The sequence below is a fragment of the Mesoplodon mirus genome (assembly GCF_964341445.2).
Source record: "Mesoplodon mirus genome assembly, chromosome: 5".
NCBI lineage: Eukaryota > Metazoa > Chordata > Mammalia > Artiodactyla > Ziphiidae > Mesoplodon > Mesoplodon mirus.
Genome location: NC_138980.1, coordinates 42,194,601 through 42,215,495, shown reverse-complemented (window position 1 = coordinate 42,215,495; position 20,895 = coordinate 42,194,601). Strand labels below are relative to the sequence as shown.

Below are 20,895 nucleotides of genomic sequence, written 5' to 3'. Positions count from 1 at the left end.
AAGAGTCATGCACACAGTACCACAAAAACACACGATCACACAGAATACCATTACACGAGCTTACAATTAGGAAACCACAAAGACATTCAGCCACACGGACAGTCACACAACCACCCATAGTCAACAGCCCCACAACGTCACAGAAACAGTCAGCCCCATTCACATATAGATACACAGTCACTCAGGCTCAGTCAACCGCACAGAATCACAAAGCATAGGGAACCACACCAAGTCACAGTCACATGTGGCTAGCAAGCTTCCTGGGACAGACTGGCAGACAGCTTGGGCTGAGATCGCCCACCAGAGCCCACCTCCTCCTCCCACACAGAGTACCCCCATTAAAGGAGACCTTGAGGTCTGGTCTCCTGGGTACTAGGTAGGACTCATTTTTCTCGTGCCTCAGTTGTCTACTTTAACTCCAGACTCTGCCCTCGCCCCCTACCACCAGGAGTGGGCCGAGCTCCCTCCCAGGGCCAATCAGAGCAGGAATACAGCTGGCCAATCGAGTTGGCGCACTCGCCTTCCGCCCCCTTCCCTCTTCCGCCCCTTAAAGGGGTTAAGGTGCCTCGGCTTGGGCGTGCCTGCTTACGCCTGCAAGGCTGCCGTGGCCCCTTTAAAAGGCAGAGCCTTGAAAGAGCGGAGTCTTAGGACGAACCAATGACAAGCCCCACTTGGCCTCTTCCCCGCCCGCCCCCTCCGGAGGTCAAAAGCCTTGGTCAGTAGCACTGTGGCCTGTGCGGTGAGCCCGGGGGCTCCAGGTAAGGACTGGCTATAGGGGCGAAGGGCGCAAAGGGCCGGGGGAGCAAGTCCGCTCAGACGCCTCCATTCCTCCAGGTCGGCCTTGGTTGTTCCGCTCGCCAGCTCGCTGCCCACATGGCCCTGAGAGGCGTCTATAGGCGGCTACTGAGCCGCGGACCCAGCCTGCGAGTCCTTCGTTCATGGAGCTCGGCGGCGACGCAGACCGGTCAGTGCCGGACCGGGGGTGGGATTGGGAGGGAGAAACTTGAGGCTCGGGGACTCTCCCGGGGTGATTTTCCCGTCCTGTGTTTGCAGAAAAAGGCGGGAAGACCCAGAGCCGATCAGCCAAGTGTAAGGACCCCTTGTCGCGCCGTGTGTCTGCGGCCCTTGTCCAACTGTCTGTCTGTCCCGGATGGGCTCTGTCCCGGAATCCGAGGGCTGCCCAGGCGGGGAGGCAGGGCCGCTGAGGCAGTGAGTTTCCCCGAGAAAGGCCACTTTGTCAGTCCTGTTTGCAGCCCACGTTTTTTGGGAGCGAAATGGGGGTTGAGGGATGGGGCTGATGATTCTGGGGGAGGGGAGGGTGTGGTGGTCGGGTGGGCAGGGATGAGCCCCACCTCCTCCAACTCTGCCCAGCCTCGCGGCCCGAGTTTGACTGGAGGGACCCACTATTGCTGGAGGAGCAGCTGACAGCAGATGAGGTCCTCATCAGGGACACCTTCCGCACCTACTGCCAGGAGCGCCTCATGCCCCGCATCCTGCTGGCCAATCGCAACGAAGGTGCCCAGGCAGGCGGGTGGGCACCCTGGAGCTCCCGCTGCCACCTGAACCACACTCTCCACCATTCACACCAGCTCTGCCTGCTCTAGCTGGGCCTTAGGGCACCTCTGGCCCTGGGTTGGGGCTCCAGTGGGCCAAGGCTGAAGTTGGGCATCTGTCCCTTTGCAGTTTTTCACCGGGAGATCATCTCAGAGATGGGGGAGCTGGGTGTGCTGGGCCCCACCATCAAAGGTAGGGACAAATTTCTCTCCACACTCTGCAGCCCCACTGTGTCCTGAAAAGCCCCTTCCTTTCCTTGAGCCTAGTTTCCCAGTCTGTAAAGAGAGGATGTTAATCCCTCTGTCTGAAGTGGCTGTGGGGATGAAACCCTCAAGTAAGGGCCAGCTTGGTACCCTCTCCTTGGTGCCCCTATGTAGCTCTGTCTCTTGGGTCCCAGGAGTCACTGATCTCAGCTGGGCAGGGCTTTGTCCCCCATTGCCCTATTTCTCCCCTCCCCCCGCCCACCCACCAGGGTATGGCTGTGCTGGAGTCTCATCTGTGGCCTATGGGCTCCTGGCCCGAGAGCTGGAGCGAGTGGACAGCGGCTACAGGTCAGCAATGAGTGTCCAGTCCTCCCTTGTCATGCACCCTATCTATGCTTACGGCAGCGAGGAGCAGCAACAGAAGTACCTGCCCCGGCTGGGTGAGCAGCTGCCTGTGGAACCTGGTGGAAGGGAGGCAGTCCCAATGGTCTGAAACTCAGGGGCGGGGCTGTCCCCAGGCCTGCCTTCTGTCCTCACCCCAAGGATATTACCAGTGGCCACTCAGGCCCCCTGCCAGACCCTGGGCTTCACCCCCACATCTGATTCTTCTAAGTCTTTTTTTTTTTCCTAGATCCCTCTTAACTCTGTCCCTTCCTCACCACCATCAGATCCCCCGTGATTTGCTTTCTGTACTCCCCTTCCAGTCCAAAGTTTAAAGTCTTAACTTCCTAACTGGGTCCACAAAACCCCACATGAGCAGGCCTCTGCTGATCTTTCCACCTCATCTCTGGCCACTGCCTTGATTGCTCCTTCCCAGCCACACTCAACTACTTGGAATTCTCAGTTGTACCACTAGGCCTTTGCACATCCTGGTCCCTCTATCAGGACTGCTCTTCACACTTTTCCTGCTTAACTCCTTTTCACTGCCCTTCAAGACAGTTTAGCCCACCCTTTCCTGACTTGTATTGGGCCTCACCCCATCATGGCATTGTGACTATGGCCTGGGTGAGACCTGTCCCCCCACCACCTGGGAGTGCTGTGAGGGCAGGGCTGGATCTGCCTTGGCCTGGCTCAGTGGAGAGTCTGACAATTTTCAGTAGAGGAAATGAATGGGGGAGAGGCAGCCTCGTGACCCTGTCTCATGCCTGCAGCCAAGGGGGAGCTCCTGGGCTGCTTTGGGCTCACAGAGCCTAACCATGGGAGTGACCCCGGCAGCATGGAGACCAGAGCCCACCAGAACCCGTCCGGCAGGAGCTACACCCTCAATGGGGCCAAGACCTGGTGAGGGGCCTGGGCGCCTCAGGCAGGTGGGCAAGGGCAGTGGGTGACGGCCAGACGCCTCACTGCCTATCCTGCCTCCAGGATTACCAACTCACCTGTGGCCGACCTGTTTGTAGTGTGGGCTCGGTGCGAAGATAGTTGCATTCGGGGCTTCCTGTTGGAGAAGGGGATGCGGGGCCTCTCGGCCCCCAAGATTGAGGGAAAGTTCTCTCTGCGGGCCTCGGCCACGGGTATGATTATCATGGACGATGTGGAGGTGCCAGAGGAGAATGTGCTGCCCAAGGCGTCTGGTCTGGCGGTAAGCAGCAGCCACCTTGGGAACTGGCATCAGGTCACCTGCTGGTTCTCTTTTCTTGGGCAGGTACCATGCTAGAGACCCAGCTGGGGAACAGTCACACATGGAGTTCACACAGTAGTGATTTGGAGAGGTTCTGCCTGGCTCACTGATGTGCAGAAGCTGCCCCATTTTGGTGACCATCTCACTCATGCTGGCTCTGCCCAGTACATATAGGCCTGAATGAGCTTAATCCTTTGATGCATGTGCATCTTCCTGCCTCCTTACATCAACCCCAGGTCTGAGTATCCAATCCAGACCCTGGGCTGGGTAGAACTGTATGCAAACCAAGAGTGAGCAGTGAGCAAGACCTTATGTACATGAGCTTTGGTGTCAGGGCCATGTGTGACTTAAACAGTTGCCCTGAGTCCCCCTTGTTTACACTGACTGCATGTCTTGAGTGTCTGGGGAGGGGGCCTCCCCCCTACTTAAAAGTTAGTTCTGCGCAGGCCTCTCATCTCCTCTTGGTGGGGCTGAGGCCCCCTCTGAACCCTGCAGGGTCCCTTCGGCTGCCTAAACAATGCCCGCTATGGCATCACCTGGGGTGTGCTTGGAGCTGCTGAGTTCTGTTTGCACACGGCCCGGCAGTACACCCTGGACAGGTGTGTAGGGGCTGCCATGAGAACTCCTGGGGGAGTGCGTGGGGGCTTGGGTTCCCTCTCTTACCCCCCCACCCCTGGCCCCCACCCACGAGACCTAAGTTCCCTGCTCTGTGAAATGGCCGAGGGGGTCCTTCTGAGCAGTGAGGGGCTCAGTCAACAATAGGGCCAGAGTGAGCTGCATGGGGGCTCAGGCAGCATGGGAAGGCCCTGGGACAGGACTGGAGAGTGGGCCCTCCTTGTACTTACCCTGACCACATAGGATCCAGTTTGGTGTCCCACTGGCCAAGAACCAACTGATTCAGAAGAAGCTGGCGGACATGCTCACCGAGATCGCGCTGGGCCTTCATGCCTGCCTGCAGCTCGGCCGCTTGAAGGATCAAGACAAGTAGGGGCTGTGTGTTTGGGGAGGAAGCGGGAGGCAGCTGTGGTGGGAGGACCCAGTGCCCCTCTGGGCATGGTGGCAGCTGGCCCTGGAGAGAGAGCTCCTTCCTGCCTGGTGGCCCCTTGGGACCCATCCCTTCCTGCCTCTCCCTCATTAGGAGCTGTGTCTGTTGCTGTGACGGTAACCCTCCTCCCCAGCTGGGTTTGTCCAGGGTGTAGGGATGCCTGGATGCCCAAAGCAGGGTCAGTTCTTTATAATCCAATGCTCGTTACATGTCTGTGCTGTTCCCAGGGCCACCCCGGAAATGATCTCCCTGCTGAAGAGGAATAACTGTGGGAAGGCCCTGGACATTGCCCGCCAGGCCCGAGACATGCTGGGAGGGAATGGGATTTCTGATGAGTATCACGTGATCCGGCATGCCATGAACCTGGAGGCCGTGAACACCTATGAAGGTGGGGGCCGGATCCCTGGGGTGGGGTTCACAGTGGCCTCATGTCTGGGGAAGAGGACAGCAGACCCAAGTCCTACTCCCAGCTGTCACCAGTCGGCAGCATGACCTGGGGCAAGTCCCACCCTGTGTCCCTCATCTGGAGTGGCCCATACTGGGACCGTGGAAGTAAACCCTCCCAGTCCTTTCCTCCGTTATGCTCCAGGGGAGGGATGTTCCCAAGCCTGCTTACGGCTTCCTCAGGCATTCCCAGAGCGGGGCATTAATGCCCAGCGAGCTGGTGGATGCAAGGGAGTGAGAGTGCAGCTACACACAGGAATCACCACTCCATTTTATGTGAGAAAAGGTAAATCATTTGCAAGCTGTGGTGTTTGCACCTGACAACTAGTTGTGACTCACATGGGGCCCAGAACCCCTTGCCTCATGGGAAGACAGACATAGAAAAAGATCATTAAAAAGAAAAGAGATGTGGGGAATTCCCTGGCGGTCCAGTGGTTAGGACTCGGCCTTTTCACTGCGGTGGCCTGGGTTCAATCCCTGGTTGGGGAACTAAAACCCCACAAGCCGTGGTGCGGCCAAAAAAAAAAAAGAAAAGAGGTGTACAATTTCAGTGTGAGTCACGCAGAACTAGAGGAGCTGTAACAGGCACTCAATCTCTTAGGGAGAAAGTGGGACCATGTTAAGCCTTGAGGGAGGTGTAGGAGCTCCCTGGGCAGAGATGGTGAAATAGCATCCATGTGGTATTCTGGATGGGACATTCCAGGAACAGCAAGAAGGAGGGCTGGGGGTGGGGGGTTTCTACAGGCATGACAATGACCCGGAGGACAAGCAGAGGGCACCTTCAGATAGTTTTATGCAGGGCAGGGACGGTGAGATTTGCACTTTAGGAAGAAAATAGAATTATTTTGCTCCATAAAAGGGAGGCCATAATCTCTGCCTTCCACCTCTGGAAGCTGAGGAAGAGCAAATGAGAACACTGAGGGCTGTAAAGTATTACTTAGACATGTGGATGTGGGATGGGATGTGGAATGTAGGGCGTGGGGCGGTGGCTCTAGGATGGGGGATCATCTGGGACAGGCAACTAATTGTCTGATGTTTGCTTTCCCATTCCTCCTGTGAGTGAGAAAGGGCCTGATCCATTTCTGCAGAGCTCATCAGCTCTTTCCACCTCTGTGGGAAGAAAGCATGGCTGGGTTGAAAATCAACTGTTTAATCAACCGTGTGGGGTTGGGGTCGGGTGAATCGGGGAGCACCAAAGCTTGGCCCATGGTGGGGGCTGGACTCGCTGCAGTTTTGGGCCTGGCACAAGGACCTTTGGGTTGGTTGGTTGGTCGGTTTTTGCCAAGATGCATTACAGAACTCTGAAAAACAATTTCCTCGGCATGGCCAGAATGGTGGCCTCTGAGCCTTCCCTTGGTGGCTGTCACTAAGGGGGCTCTCCTGGCAGCTGTCAGCATTCGCTGTCTTTGTGGGTCTGTTCTCCTTCCAAAGTAAAAGTAGTAGCCTGTGGGGAGACATGAAGATTGACTTTAAAGGGAAGTTGTGAGCTGTTAGGACTCCAAACCAACTCTGCATTTATCTTGCCCAGGCACTCATGACATCCATGCTCTGATCCTCGGAAGGGCAATCACAGGGATCCAGGCGTTCACAGCCAGCAAGTGAACCCACTTCACCTGGGAGCCCGGATGGTACCAAACCCCTTCCCAGGGAGATACTGCGCTCTGAGCTTAGTCAGGGAGGTGGCAGATGGAGCCATTTCTTCTGGTGGGAAGTGAGAGACGCTGATTTTTAAATATCAAAATTTCCCTTTTGAAGTCATTCAAATGTGTTCCTTAAAAAGAAGATGGGACTGTCTGTACTGAGTTTCTCAATCCAGTTTTAACTGTGGATGGGAACAGACTCCACTCACCTTGGAACAGAAGCTCCCTTTGACAGGGGAGCAGGGAGAGGGAAGGAGAGTGACACGGAAGCAACTTGTGAGACCCACCTGGTGTCCGACGACGCAAACTACCCCCTCCACACAGCAAGAGTTTACTCTGCGCCCTCTGACCCTCCCATCTTAGGGTAAGTGCCTTATGCTGGACGTTGGAGCAGAGTGAGGGGGAAAGAGAATAATAAAGAGTCAGCATGTCTGAGCCCACAGTGTCGGACCACAGTTACTTGTGACCACCCGAGAAGTTATTTCAGTCACAGGAGAAAGGAACATGTGTCGGGGCTGTGACGCGCGCTGGGACCTGGTGGGGATTTCCCCCGCCCCAGAGTGATCCATGCCTGAGTCTTGGGCTCGGCTGTAATAAATAAACCTGGTTAGGCACTGCCAGGGCTCAGGGCTGAGGGCAGAGGGGACTTTGTCCTTTCTGTCACCACAGAGCTGACGCACAGTGTGGGAAATAACGGTCCAGCTTCTCAGTTCGGACTCACCACATTACAGGAGAGCGCGGGGCCACAAGTGGGATGGCAAGAGCCCCAGGGCTTTTGCAGAAATAGTGGCCCCTGTGGGGTTTAGGGCCCAGTGGTGCTAACGTCCTTGTTCTCTGTTGACAAATCTGACTTTACTTTCATCTTAGCTGCTACAACTCTCGTTCCTCCGGCAGCACTCATGTGCATTCATGAGTTCAGTCATACCTCAGGCTGGCCGCACAGGTCTTTGTACATGGTCTCCACGGTGTGGCATACTTCTTTGAGCTCTGTTTCCAGGTGACTGATCTTTGCCATTTTTTGGGTGAACTCTTGGAGCTTTTCCTGAATGATCTTGTTGTGGTGATTATAAATCTGATACATCCTCTCCTCTAGCTTCTCTGTCAAGTCTGAAACCTTTGAAAGAATAAGATATGTTCTTGGAAAGTCAAACAAGAAGCATCACAAGACATTTGTTCTAGCTGGCTCTTTAAGATTTCTGCAATTTATCTTATAAAAGTGGTAAAAACAACTCCTGTGACTGGAGGTGAAATTGCCTATATGTTAAGTTTTTCTTTTTAAAAAGCAAGGTGCGGGCTTCCCTGGTGGCGCAGTGGTTGAGAATCCGCCTGCTGATGCAGGGGACACGGGTTTGTGCCCCGGTCTGGGAAGATCCCACATGCCGCAGAGCGGCTAGGCCCGTGAGCCATGGCCACTGAGCCTGTGCGTCCAGAGCCTGTGCTCCGCAATGGGAGAGGCCACAACAGTGAGAGGCCCGTGTACCGCAAAAAAAAAAAAAAAAAAAAAAAAAAGCAAGGTGCGAGAATTCCCCAGTGGTCCACTGGTAAAGAATCCACTTTCCAATGCAGGGGATGCAGGCTCAATCCCTGGTCGGGGAACTAAGATCCCACATGCCGTGGGGCAACTAAGCCCGTGTGCCACAACTACTGAGCTCCCACACCTCAACTAGAGAGCCCGCGTGCCGCAGAGCCCACACACCACAACTAGAGAGAGGAAAACCCGCACACCACAGCTAGAAGACTGCGCACCGCAACCAGAGAGAAACCTGAGCAGACCGCGTGCCGTAACTAAAAAGATCCCGCATGCCTCAGCAAAGATCCCGTGTGCCATGACTAAGACCCAACGCAGCCAAAAAAAAATAAGGAAAATAAATAAATAAAATAAATATTAAAAAAAAAAAAGGTGCAAAATTATGTATATAGTATAAGCTCAACCAGGTTAGGAGGAAAGTACATAGAACAGAGACTGGAAGAAAACATACAACAAAGTGGCTTCTGGGTGGTGGTATCATAAGGGTGTTTTTATATTTTTTCTGCTATGTTATATTTTTCTCTACTCTCTAAATTTTCTATGTACAAGGTAGGTAGGGATGGTGGGGGGCAGGGAAAAAAGTCAGCCTGTCATTGAGAGATGACCTGCGGAATCCACAAGCTGTCCAGCTCATAGGACCCATTAAGCATTCTGAAGAAGCATCAGCGGGGACAACCATTAACACCAGACCTGAACATAACATCAGGCTTTGTTAGATATAAGTCCCAGCCATGTCCAGGGACCTCCACTCTCCTGTCACAAATCATTCGACTTCTGGAGGACAAATGGGTGTGACAATGCAGGTTATGCCTCAATGCCTTCCTGCCACAGCCATTAGTCCTGGCATGAAGTAAGGGCTTGAGCTGTGGGTGCAGATGAACCTTGGCTTCTTATCCTCGTTCTCTCACTTGGGAAAATTATTTCCAAACCTTACTTTTCCCATCTACAAAATGGGTCCAATCTCTTCTTTGCAGGATTGTTGTAAGAGTGAAATGAGGTATTGCATGCAAATTGCCTAGCACCATGCTGGGAACATAACTGCGGTTCATTCTCTGCCCTTTCACTTTTTTTTTTTTGGCGGTATGCAGGCCTCTCACTGTTGTGGCCTCTCCCGTTGCAGAGCACAGGCTCCGGACGCGCAGGCCCAGCAGCCATGGCTCACAGGCCCAGCTGCTCCGCGGCATGTGGGACCCTCCTGGACCGGGGTGCGAACCCATGTCCCCTGCATCGGCAGGAGGACTCCCAACCACTGCGCCACCAGGGAAGCCCCCCCTTTCACTTTTTACATAAAGAACCCCCTCCCCTTTCACTGGGGCTTGGCAGTATGTAGGGGGAAATCCGTCACCTTGATCCTGAGGCTGTCTCTGAAGTTGGTCATGAGGGCATGGTCCTTCTGCCTGCTCTCGTTGATGTTTTCGATCAGCTCCTGGGCCCTCTTCTTAAGGATGTCGATGCTCGAGTCCAGAGAGGAGAAGTAGGGTCCTGACTTCCCTTCTAGCATCATCAGGTGGCGGTTGGCACTGGAGGTGGCGATAGAGGGGCTAGAAACCTGACTTCTGAAAGTATAGGAAACTGAGATCAGCGCCAAACTCTGTTGACAGTGGCTGATCTGAATTAGCTCTGTGGTGGGAGGAGAACCTGTGTTGTGTGTCTCTCGTGGGTGACACTTGTTTATTTCATTCACACATACACCCCCACCCCACCCCTGAGAGGCAGGGATGGCATCCCATCTTATAACTGTGAAAACAGACCCAGGAGCACAAACAAAATTTGCCCAAGGTTCCAGAACAAGAAGATCTGCCTGACTGCAAAGCCCACAGTCGTTTTATTACACCAACTTGCTGCTTTGAAATGAGTATCGATAATATTAAAAATAGTTTAGATGCTTTCTTAGATGATCTTCCTGTCACCAGCCTGCTGAATCCCTTTCCATCCCTTTCTAAACCTACTTAGTGATGCTCGTAGCAGCATGCAGACCACCTGGGGCTAGTACCTGCGTGTCTCTGCTCCCATCAGGTAAGGTGGCCTGTCAAGAGGTAGCTATGGGGGGCTTCCCTGGTGGCGCAGTGGTTAAGAATCCGCCTGCCAATGCAGGGGACACGGGTTTGAGCCCTGGTCTGGGAAGATCCCACATGCCGCGGAGCAACAAAGCCCGTGTGCCACAACTACTGAAGCCCGCACGCCTAGAGCCCGTGCTCCGCAATGAGAAGACACGGCAATGAGAAGCCCACGCACTGCAACGAAGAGTAGCCCCCACTCGCCGCAACTAGAGAAAGCCCGCGCGCAGCAGCGAGGACCCAACACAGCCAAAAATAAATAAATAAAATAACAAAAAAAAGAGGTAATTATGTTAAAAAATAAAAATGTAAAAAAACACCCCTCAAAAGAGTTATGTTTGTCCCACACTGTACACATGACTATAATTATGCAATTCATTAAATATCATGTTAGCTAGTGACATGTGAAAAAGGGACAGGTGTCTAATAAAGCTAAATGTAATGAATAAAGGTGACCCTAATAAAACATAACTATTAAATCAAGTGTGGGGGAGACAGCTATATATTGGGACCAAGAACATAAAAATCTAGAAGGATTCTGCGTACAGATCGCTTTGTCAAGTCCTGTAAGTTTTTGCTCTGCCATAAAAACTCAAAAGTGGAAATTGTGGGTAATGCATTATGAATGAGGTTTATGCAAAAAAAAGAAAGATGTTGCAATCTGATCAGCAGACCCATTGGTGTTTTAAATTAAGCTAAAATGTTTAAGGTAAGTTGCTTTTTTTTTTTTGGCCATTTCTTTGCTTTATCTGCCATGCACCATGCTAAACTACATGCCTCATCTTGCTGCATCCTCACAACCACGCTTTGGGGTCTATCCCCATCATCTTTACCTCATAGCTGAGGACACAGGCTCAGCGTGGTTGTGTCACTTTCTCAGGATCACCAGCCAGTCTGTGCAGAGCTGGGTGTGGCGCCCAGTTGGCCTGACCCCCAGCCTGTGTCCTTCTTCCCCCAAAGTTCTCAGTTTCCTCCTTGCCCCCTGAGGTGCTTCCAGCTCTGAATGGCTGACTCGGAGGTGCCAACACAGCAGTTCCTCAACACACCAGTTCACACACAACCATAAAGTCAGCCATGACTGCAAGCCAGGCAGAGCTACTTAGAAAAACATGTCTTGATCTTTGGATGCTTCCTCCATACAACTATTTTTTTGACTTCTCCCCGACTGCCTGAGCTCTTCATTTTGGCTCAGGATGCAAGCACAGTGAAACCTGGGTGCATGAGAGCCAGGCTCTCACTGACACAAAAGTCCTCAGGCCTGAGATGCTGGCTGTGTCCTTGTCCTCGTGTATTCCTTACCAGAAGTTTTCTTGCCCCTGGGCCTTTGCATTTGCTCTCTGACCGTGAGACCTAGCCCTGACCACTGCATCTCAAAGCCGCCTATGACCTATGCTTGTCACTGTTCACACCCTTATCTCCCCATTTATCTCTGCATTCCCAGCATCCAGGACATAGTAAGTCCTCCACTGTTTGCTGAATGAGTGAAGGATACTGATCTAGTCCTCCCTCCTCTGGCTTCACACAAAGCATGCAAGTTCATCTGCCTCTAAAGCCAGACACTTGTGTTCAGTGCATTTGTCAAGATGAGAAAGTGTGCCTCTGATCAAGGCAGACATTTTATAGCAAAGCCTTATATCAGCTAGAAAACAACAGACCAACTAAAGTCTCCCTGGGCATTCTTGTTAAAAAAACGTTTTGCTGTCCCCGGTACCTACCTCTCATGGGAAGAATAATAAAAGTGCATCAAATAGATGAATGAATGACTAGCAAGGGCTTTCATTACCATCCATGCTTTCATGTCTCCCAAACTTCTTTTTTTTTTTAAATAAATGTATTTATTTTATTTTTGGCTGTGTTGGGTCTTCTTTGCTGCACGTGGGCTTTCTCTAATTGCGGCAAGCGGGGGCTAATCTTCGTTGCATTGCGCAGGCTTCTCGTTGTGGTGGCTTCTCTTGTTGCGGAGCACAGGCTCTAGATGCATGGGCTTCAGTAGTTGTGGCACGCCAGCTTTAGTAGTTGTGGCTTGCAGGCTCTAAAGCACAGGCTCAGTAGTTGTGGCGCATGGGCTTAATTACTCTGCGGCATGTGGGATCTTCCCGGACCAGGGCTCGAACCCGTGTCCCCTGCATTGGCAGGCGGATTCTTAACCACTGTGCCACCAGGGAAGCCCTCTCGCAAACTTCGGAGCTCCCAACAAGGTACCTGACTATCCCCAGGCCCATTCCATTTGGCTGTCCCAGAGGCATTTCAAACTCCTCTAAATTTGCACACCAGGGACTTCCCTGGTGGTCCAGTGGTTAAGACTCCATGCTTCCAGGACTTCCCTGGTGGCGCAGTGGTTAAGAATCTGCCTGCCAATGCAGGGGACACGGGTGTGAGCTCTGGTCTGGGAAGATCCCACGTGCCGCAGAGCAACTAAGCTCATGCACCACAACTACTGAAGCCCGCACACCTAGAGCCTGTGCTCCCCAACAAGAGAAGCCACCACAGTGAGAAGCCCACGCACCGCAATGAAGAGTAGCCCCTGCTCGCCGCAACTAGAGAAAGCCCAAGGGCCAATGCAGCCATAAATAAATAAATAAATTTATTAAAAAAAAAAAAAAAAGACTCCACGCTTCCAATGCAGGGGATCCCTGGTCGAGGAGCTAAGATCCCACATGCAGGGCAGCGCGGCCAAAAAAAACAACAGCAAAAAAAGCTACACACCAGCCCAATGTTGTCCTCCCTCCTCATTTCACTGAATGACACCAAAAGCCACCTGGTTCCCAAGCCAGAAACTTAGCAGTCAGCCTGGAGCCTGGCTTCTCTCTGTCCTTCCAAATCCTGTCACAAAATCCTTTCATTTCCACCTCTTAATTCCTCCCAAATCTATCCCCTCCTCCCCACCCAACCATTCACAACCCCACGCCTATCATTCTCACCTGGGCCCTAGTGACCTTATAACCGCAATCTGATGTCCCATTTCTGCTCCACAGCCTACAAGAGCCCCCACCAGCTGCAGGATCAAGTAAATTCCCTAGCACAGCACACAAGGCTTTCCAGGGCCCTGGCCTCCACCTTCTCTTTTCACCCTCCACTCCCAGCAACCTGAAACCTTCCACAATTTCACCAAACTCATCAGCCTTTGCCTGAAATGATTTTTCCTTTCTGCCAATTTCACGAGGCAACGTTTGGAGCATCCTTACCTCACCTTTGCTTTCTAATCACAACACTGCCAGTTTGTACACTAGATTCCCCCCAGGCGCCATGCACACTCTGGGCAGGGGCTGCATTGCCTTCATTCCAAAGGCATCACAACTATTTGCTGAATACCTAAATGAGTGAACTGCTGCTGGAGCCAGAGCCAGATGTAACATTCTTGCTCTTAAGCCACTTTGCACCCAAAGTTGCTTTGTTGTCCCAACAGTATAGGATTCAGAAATTAAAATAAATGATAGAACCAGGTGTTTCTTTTTGAGTAATTGCTCACAACCTGCTTGAGCTGCTAACTGTTCAGAGTTGCTCCTTTTTCAAGCTCAAGGGATAAAGCTGGAACTGGTCTTTGTGGCAGCTACACAAATGGTGAAAAATCAATGGAATTCAGCTCACTCAAATTTCGTTTTGGGACAAAGGCCTGCATCAGATGTCTGCAGAGAGCTTCTTGATTTTTCCCAACCTCTCCTTTGGGGATTTATTCCTTTCCATTTCATTTTTCTTAATACTCAGCAGCAGCATATTAATCAGGATGCTAATGAATCATAGGCTTCCCTGGGCCTGCATTCACCAATTAACTTTAATAAACAAAATGCACCGTGTCCTCTCCACCGGCTTCCCCTCATTCCCGGGCCTGCCTCTGTTGCCCAACCCTGGATGGAGGCCAGGGAATGGAAGTCAGCTCAACACAGTAGGCCACGTGTGCAGGGGGTAGGGCAGTGGGCGGTCGGGATGGGGGCTGTGAACACATCCCTCCGCTCATCTATGATGGTCTGTCCTTCTAAGGAGTACCTAATTCGGCTTTGAGGATTAGGACCTAGCTCCCCGAGAAGAGCTCAGGCTGGCAGGGGGCCCGGGAACTGCAGAGGAAATGGGTTTAAGCGAAGAGACCATCTGTTCGCTCCAGGTAAAGCTGTGATTGGCAGGCGTGTGAGCCAGAGCCACCCGCTGGTGGGGCCCTCCCTCCATGGCCTCTAACAGATATACAAGTAAACAATCCGCCAGCCACTTATGACCACCGCAGGCGGCAGTCCCAGGAGGGGAGGAAAGCTAATCAAACATTCAAGGAGGAACACAACAGAATCTTTGGCGCTTGGGCAAAACGATGTTTTGCTGAAGTACAGCCAGGAAGGGGGAAGGTTTGAATCGAAGCTGAGGAGCCCATTCCTTTCCCCCTCTGCTCTTCTCGCCCGAAATGTGCTCACATTTTAATCATGTCACTGAGAGTCTGCTGCTGGATCTATTAACTGGTCCTTGCACTGGTTCTAATCCATCTGCTTCTCAGCCCAAAACTCCTTTGTTGGAACTCCTCGAAGTCTCTCAATGATTTGCAATTTTCTGTGTCTCCTCACCACTTAGATCCCAGTCTAAACATACTATTTGCAGGAAGGTGTTATCAAACTACTTCAGTTATTATTTACTTCTTTTTTTTCTGGTCTCCAATTGACTGCACACACCTGGAAACCATCCCGCCCTGCGGTCTGGTTTACAACTGAGGAATCTGGGAGGCAAGAGGAAGCTGGCTTTGTGCGTGGTGCGGTCCTCAGGCGCCCTGTCCTGAGCCTCATTCTATCCCCAGGTGAGCTCCTTCACTGAAGCAGCACCATCTCCAGCCCCTGGCCGCCCCCCCAAACCCTGAATCCTGCGTCAGAAAGTCCAACCCCTATCTTGGACGCATTCATGTTTATTTCTCTGGTCACCTCAGACTCAACAAGGGCAAAATACAACTTGTGCTTCTGCCAGCTGGAAACTGCCCCAAGCCAGAAAGCGGGGAGCAGTAGTGGCAGGGGAAGCCTTGTAGTGTTCTTTGTAGTGTTTGCCAATTTCCATGGTGCAGAGACTCCCACTATAGCCAATTTCAAGCTACTAACATGAAGTTGCTAAATGCCAGGTTGGGAAGTGATGTGTAGAACTGGCTCTTGTGGGCAGGAGCGGGCTCCAGCACACCGCAGCTGGGAGACATCCTCAGCTCATCACCTTCCTCATGCCTCACTAAATGACCCCGCTCTTCTCTCCATCTGCCCTGCTAGATGCCACCCCTGAAGAAGCCTCCCACCTATCTCCCAGGTCCACTCATGTCCCCTCCCACCCATTCCTCACAGAGCAGCCGGTGTCTTTTTATAACAGGAACCTGAGCATGTTACTTCTATGACCCAGCCATTCCCCACCTAGGTATCTACCCAAGAGAAATGAAAACTTGTACATGGGTGTTCATAGCAGCATTACTCACAAGAGCCAAAGAGCAGAAACAATGCAAATTTCCACCAGCTGACGAATGGATAAATAAAACGTGGTACATCCATAATATAGAATATTATTCAGCCACACAGAGGAATGAAGTTCTGATACATGTTACAACAACATAGATGAACCCTGAACACATTATGCTCAGTGAAAGAAGCCAGTCACAAAGGACCACATAATTGTATGATTCTACTTATATGAAATATCCAGCAGAGGCAAATCTGTAGAGACAGAAAGTAGAGTTGTGGTTGCCAGGGACTGGGAAGGACGCAGGGACTGGGAGGTGATGGTTAAGGGGTCGAAGGATTATTTCAGGGCAATGAAAATGTTAAAAAGTTGACTGTGGTAATGGTTGCAGAGCTCTGTGAATGTACTAAAAACAGTTGAATTGTACATTTTAAGTAAGTGAAGTGCATGGTATATGAATTATATCTCAATAAAGCTGTTACCAAAAAAAAAAAAAAAATCCTTAGGATCAAGTCCACAGCCGACAAAATGCCCTGCGACCTAGCCTGTGCTGAGTCCCCCTCTGGCACTCACTCCCCTGCCCACAAAGGAAACATTTTCCTAGCTACCTGACCTCTTCCGTGTCAGTACTTGTTCGGTATATGCCTCTCCTGTCAGATGGAAGCACTGGGAGTGTATGAGCATGTCTGTCACTGTGTCACCCCGGGTGCCACTGCTGCCAATCACAATGCCTAACATGCTGGCCTCCCCACTGTTCTGTGAACACACCAGGCCTGCGCCTGCCTCAGGGACTTGGTACTTGCAGCTCCCTCTGCCTGGAATGTTTGGGGTCCTGGGCGCCTCCTGGCTGGCTCCTCCTCATGTGACCTCCTTAGAGATCTCCAGCTACTCTAAACTCCCTGTCACTCTAGTTGTTCCTTCTCTGTTTTGTTTCTTCACAGCACTTGCCACCAAGTGAAATCACATTAAAAAAAAAATTATCTACCTTTTAGAAAGGCAGCTTGGCAATAGACCCAGGATAGCCAACACAATATTAAAGAAGAATGAAGTTGGAAGACTGATGCTACTTGATTTCAAGACTTACTATAAAGCTGCAGCGATCCAGATAGTGTGGTACCGGTGAAAGAATAGAAAATAGGTCAATGGAACAGAATAGAGAGCCCAGAAATAGACCCACACATATATAGTCAACTATCTTTGACAAAGGAACAAAGAAAATTCAGTGAAGAAAGGAGAGTCTTTTCAACAAATGGTGTTGGAACAACTGGACATCCACATGCAAAAAAAGTGAAGTTGGACACAGACCTTGCACCTTTCACAAAATTTTTCTCAAAATAGATATCATAGCCCTAAATTAAAACACAAAACTATAAAACTCCTAGAAGATATCATAGGAGAAAATCTAGATGGCTTTGGGTTTGGTGGTGACTTCTTAGATACAATATCAAAAGAAAAAATTGGTTAGTTGGACTTTATTAAAATTTAAAACTTCTACTCTGCAAAAGACACCATTAAGAGAATGAAAAGACAGGTCGCAGATTGGGGGCAAATCTTTACAAAACACAAATCAGATAAAGGACTGACACCCAAAATATATAAAAAACTCTTGAAACTCAGCAATAAGAAAACAAAAAATCCAATTTAAAAATAAGCAAAAGACCTGAACAGATACCTCACCAAAAAAGATATACAGATGTCAAACAAGCATATGAAGAGATGTTCAACTTCATACTTCGTAAAGAAGTTGCAAATCAACACGATACCACTACTGCCTGTTAGAGTGGGGAAAATCCAAGACACCAACAACACAAAATGCTGGTGAGGATGTGGAGAAACAGGAACTCTCATTCATTGAAGGAAGGAATGTAAAATGGTTCAGCCACTTTGGAAGACATTTTGGTAGTTTCTTACAAAACTAAAAATACTCTTACCATATGATCTAACAATTGTGCTCCTTGGTATTTACCCAAAGGAGCTGAAAATTTACATCCACACAAAAACTGCACATGAATGTTTATAGCAACTTTATTCATAATTCTAAAACTTGGAAGCAACCAAGATGTCCTTCAATAGGTGAGTAGATAAATAAACTGGGGTACATTGTATAAATTACTAAGTGTGTATTACTAAGTGAAAGAAAGTCAGCTCCAAGAGAGCAGGAATTCTGATTTGTTCACTATTGTATCCCCAGCATCTAAAACAGTGTTTGGGTAAAGAAGACCCTTGATAAATACTTGGTGAATAAATGTGCAAGACAACAATGTCTTTTTAAAGTTATCCATGACACTGCTCTTTCTCTCACTCCAACATCGAATCCCCTAGCAGTTTATGTTAGTTCCATCTTCTTAAATCTATCCAGAATCTGACCACTTCTCATCACCTACATGGATCCACCCTGGGTCAAGTTAGGGTCTTGCACATAAATTATTCCAATTGCCTCATCACTGGCCTCCCTGCTTCCAATCCCGCCCTCAATAATCTATTCTCTACACAGCAGCTAGAGGGAGTCTTTTAGTCCAGAGGACTACAAACTTCTATAAAGGGCCAGATAGGAAGTCTTCTGCTTTGCAGGCCATAGTCTCAGGTGCAAAAATTCACCTCTGCAGAAGCAACCCTGTTATAATAAAACTTTATTAACAATAGTCCTCACCCTGCCGTAGTCACTTCCTGTCACACCTCTATTCCAAATCTTTTCATGGGTAATTATCATTCAAAGTCCCATTACCTGTCTGACTGTATCTCTTACTATCTCCCTCTTACTCATGCTGCTCCAGCACAGTCCTCCCTCCGGGCCTTTGCAGCTGCTGTTTCTCTGCCTGGAGTGTAGTCCTCCTTACCCTCATGGTTCACTTGTCACCTCCTCAGTGAAGCCTTTCCTGACCCTCTGATCTAAACTGGCCACCTGGACCACCTAGAGGGGTGGGATAGGGAGGGTGGGAAGGAGACGCAAGAGGGAGGAGATATGGTGATATATGTATATGTAGAGCTGATTCACTTTGTTATAAAGCAGAAACTAACACACCATTGTAAAACAATTATACTCCAATAAAGATGTTAAAAAAAAAAAAAGAGCAGCTTCTAAGATCACTAGAGTCTGGTGGGTCTAGGAACATGAGCCCTGTTGGTTTTCAGAGTTAGATATTTGGGGAGCTTATCTTTCCAATGTATGTCTTAAAAGTTGAAATGGGGCTTCCCTGGTGGCGCAGTGAGAGGCCCGCGTACTGCAAAAAAAAAAAAAAGTTGAAATGCCTGAGGAGTGGGTTTGAACCCTTCAGTCCTCAGGGAGAAGCTCCAGGGTTTGAGTTCCCTCCTGCTTGTGGGACACCGCACTGGGGGTAGGGCATATAGTGAGATTGTTTCCTAGCCTTTCCTACCCACTTTGATGTGATTTTCTTCTCATTTGCCTAATGTGTAGTTATTACTCAGCCAGCCTTTAGGTTTTTTTTTTTTTTTTCCTGTGGTACGCGGGCCTCTCCCGTTGTGGAGCACAGGCTCCGGACGTGCAGGCTCAGCGGCCATGGCTCACGGGCCCAGCCGCTCTGCGGCATGTGGGATCTTCCCGGACCGGGGCACGAACCTGTGTCCCCTCCATCGGCAGGCGGACTCTCAACCACTGTGCCACCAGGGAAGCCCAGCCTTTAGGTTTTTATAAGAGGAAATTGTTCCATATGTAGCTGTAGACTCTTGGGAGGAGGGGAGTTCACAGGCATCATACTGGGTTGGCCCAAAAGTTCGTTTGGGTTTTTCCTGACCATTTTATGGAACAGTCGGACAAACTTCTTGGCCAACCCAATACACAGCTGTCTTGAACAGGAACTGCTATATGATGTTCTTAAGCAATTTTTTCTTCATTTTCAAATTAACTCCAGGTATCTAAGGGCCTCTTCAAAGCAATACTTGGCTGGATTAATTTAGATTGGCTAATGCATATATATAAAAGTTGTTTCCTAGTTGTTAAAAGCTTATTTTATAATTTAGACTTCGCTGATTTAGACTGGCTTTGTATTAGAATAAACAAAATGTGTTTTATCAACTTAAAAATAAATAAATAAATAAACTGGCCACCTGTCACTCTCTCCCTATTTTTTCCCTCAGAGCACTTAGCATCCCCTGACTACTGCATATTCCCGAGTTTATAGACATTCTCCTAGAATGTCACCTCACTGCTGTGTCCCCAGCACTTCCATTCCAGGCACATGGGAGATGCTGGACGAGTATGTGCAACAAATGCGACAAGAGCAGACACTGGTAGGGTCTTGTGGAAGAAAAGGGTGAATGAGAGGGACTCAGGGGTCTGTTTGGACTTGATGGGCCGGGTTCTTCCTCACCTAGCTGGCCCTCGACCAGCCTCCTCTTCGCGGCTCTCCTCGCCTTGCTGCTGCTCCTGGCTCTCCCCCAACAGCTGTGGCTCCTGGTCCTTGCACTCTACCTGGGGCATGTCCACCTGTGAGCACGGCCAGCGCTTGAGAGGTCGAAGGAGGGCGAGAAGTGGTCAGATCCCCCTCCTCCCGCCCCTTCAACCCTGGGCACCTCTGTCTGCCGCTGCGGCATGTTGGGGACCCGCAGAAGAGACGGGGGGTGCTGGGACGGGCACCACGAGGACCGCGGGGATCCTGTGCCTGGAGCACAGGAGGACTGAGGTGGGGAGACCTGGAGGGGCTTGGGTGAGGACAGGTGCTCCGGATGGGGTGCTGGGGGGCCTGGGCTAACTGGTGTGCGAGTCGGCTCAAGGCCTTCAAGGAGGGAAAAGAGGTAGGAGAAAAAGAAGAAGAAAAACGGGTGAGGCGCGTGGATGTCTGAGTCTCTCTCTACCCTACTCCTGCCACTCGCCATGCGTGGAAGTCGGTCCTGCCTGGGCTGTCAGCGCGTCAGTCACACAACCAGTCGGTTAGTCAGGGCCCGGTAGGTCAGTCAGGAAATCGGAGCCCAGTCGGGCGAGGAAGGGCCGCGATGGCAGGAGACAATGGGCAGGGCTCGGGTTCGTCGGGGAAGCCCAAGATCGTTGCCATTCCCTGCCCGTCCGCCCGCCGCCCGCCGCCCGCGCGAAGGAAACAAGCGCAGCGTACTCCCTGCCGCTCCATTCCGTCTTCTCCCGCCTTCTTGTTCGCCCTCTCTGCGCACGCGCCTGCCCCTCCCCCGGAATGCCCCTCCCCCAAGATGGGCCGCGGTGCGCACTCCTAGCCCCGCCTCTTTCTGGGAACTTGCGCGTGCAGCGGGGCGGCGGCGGCCGTTAAGTGGCGGTTGGGCTGTCTAGGGGCTGCGCGCGCAGCCGGCACCGCCGGGAGGAGCCTGTGGTCGCTGAGCGCGTGTGTGCGCATGTGTGAGGTTCCAGGGCCCAAGGTCAGTAGGGGAATCCTGAGAACCGTGCGTTCATTCCTTACGTTTCCGTTCATCTGCTCTGCC

At 50.9% G+C, this 20,895-nt stretch overlaps 2 protein-coding genes across 10 annotated transcripts; one reads left to right on the top strand and one right to left on the bottom strand.

Annotated features, from left to right (window-relative positions):
* Positions 1–696: 696 nt before the first annotated feature.
* On the top strand, positions 697–8,490 carry GCDH (glutaryl-CoA dehydrogenase). Of its 5 annotated transcripts, none has more exons than XR_014294213.1 (13): positions 697–758; positions 835–964; positions 1,054–1,089; positions 1,372–1,515; positions 1,684–1,746; positions 2,027–2,197; positions 2,909–3,038; positions 3,120–3,336; positions 3,871–3,974; positions 4,234–4,359; positions 4,648–4,808; positions 6,393–6,868; positions 8,071–8,490. XR_014294213.1 is itself a non-coding variant. In XM_082622783.1 (12 exons), exons 2-12 carry the CDS (start codon positions 874–876, stop codon positions 6,464–6,466), a joined length of 1,317 nt encoding a protein of 438 aa, XP_082478909.1. In that variant the 5' UTR covers positions 697–758; positions 835–873; the 3' UTR covers positions 6,467–6,940. The 5 variants fall into 5 exon arrangements, 3 of the variants coding, with proteins under 3 accessions (XP_082478909.1, XP_082478910.1, XP_082478911.1); XR_014294214.1 differs by lacking the exon at positions 8,071–8,490 and adding an exon at positions 7,372–7,406; XM_082622783.1 differs by lacking the exon at positions 8,071–8,490 and having other exon boundaries at positions 6,393–6,940.
* Positions 5,999–20,613, bottom strand: SYCE2 (synaptonemal complex central element protein 2). Of its 5 annotated transcripts, none has more exons than XM_082622788.1 (5): positions 20,559–20,613; positions 19,821–19,936; positions 9,378–9,588; positions 7,430–7,618; positions 5,999–6,308 (listed from the first exon to the last, which is right to left on the bottom strand). In XM_082622788.1, the coding sequence occupies exons 1-5, from the start codon at positions 20,571–20,573 to the stop codon at positions 6,255–6,257; spliced, it is 585 nt and encodes a 194-aa protein (XP_082478914.1). In that variant the 5' UTR covers positions 20,574–20,613; the 3' UTR covers positions 5,999–6,254. The 5 variants fall into 5 exon arrangements, with proteins under 5 accessions (XP_082478914.1, XP_082478916.1, XP_082478912.1 ...); XM_082622790.1 differs by having other exon boundaries at positions 9,378–9,552; XM_082622786.1 differs by having other exon boundaries at positions 19,821–19,954; positions 20,559–20,602.
* Positions 20,614–20,895: the final 282 nt, after the last annotated feature.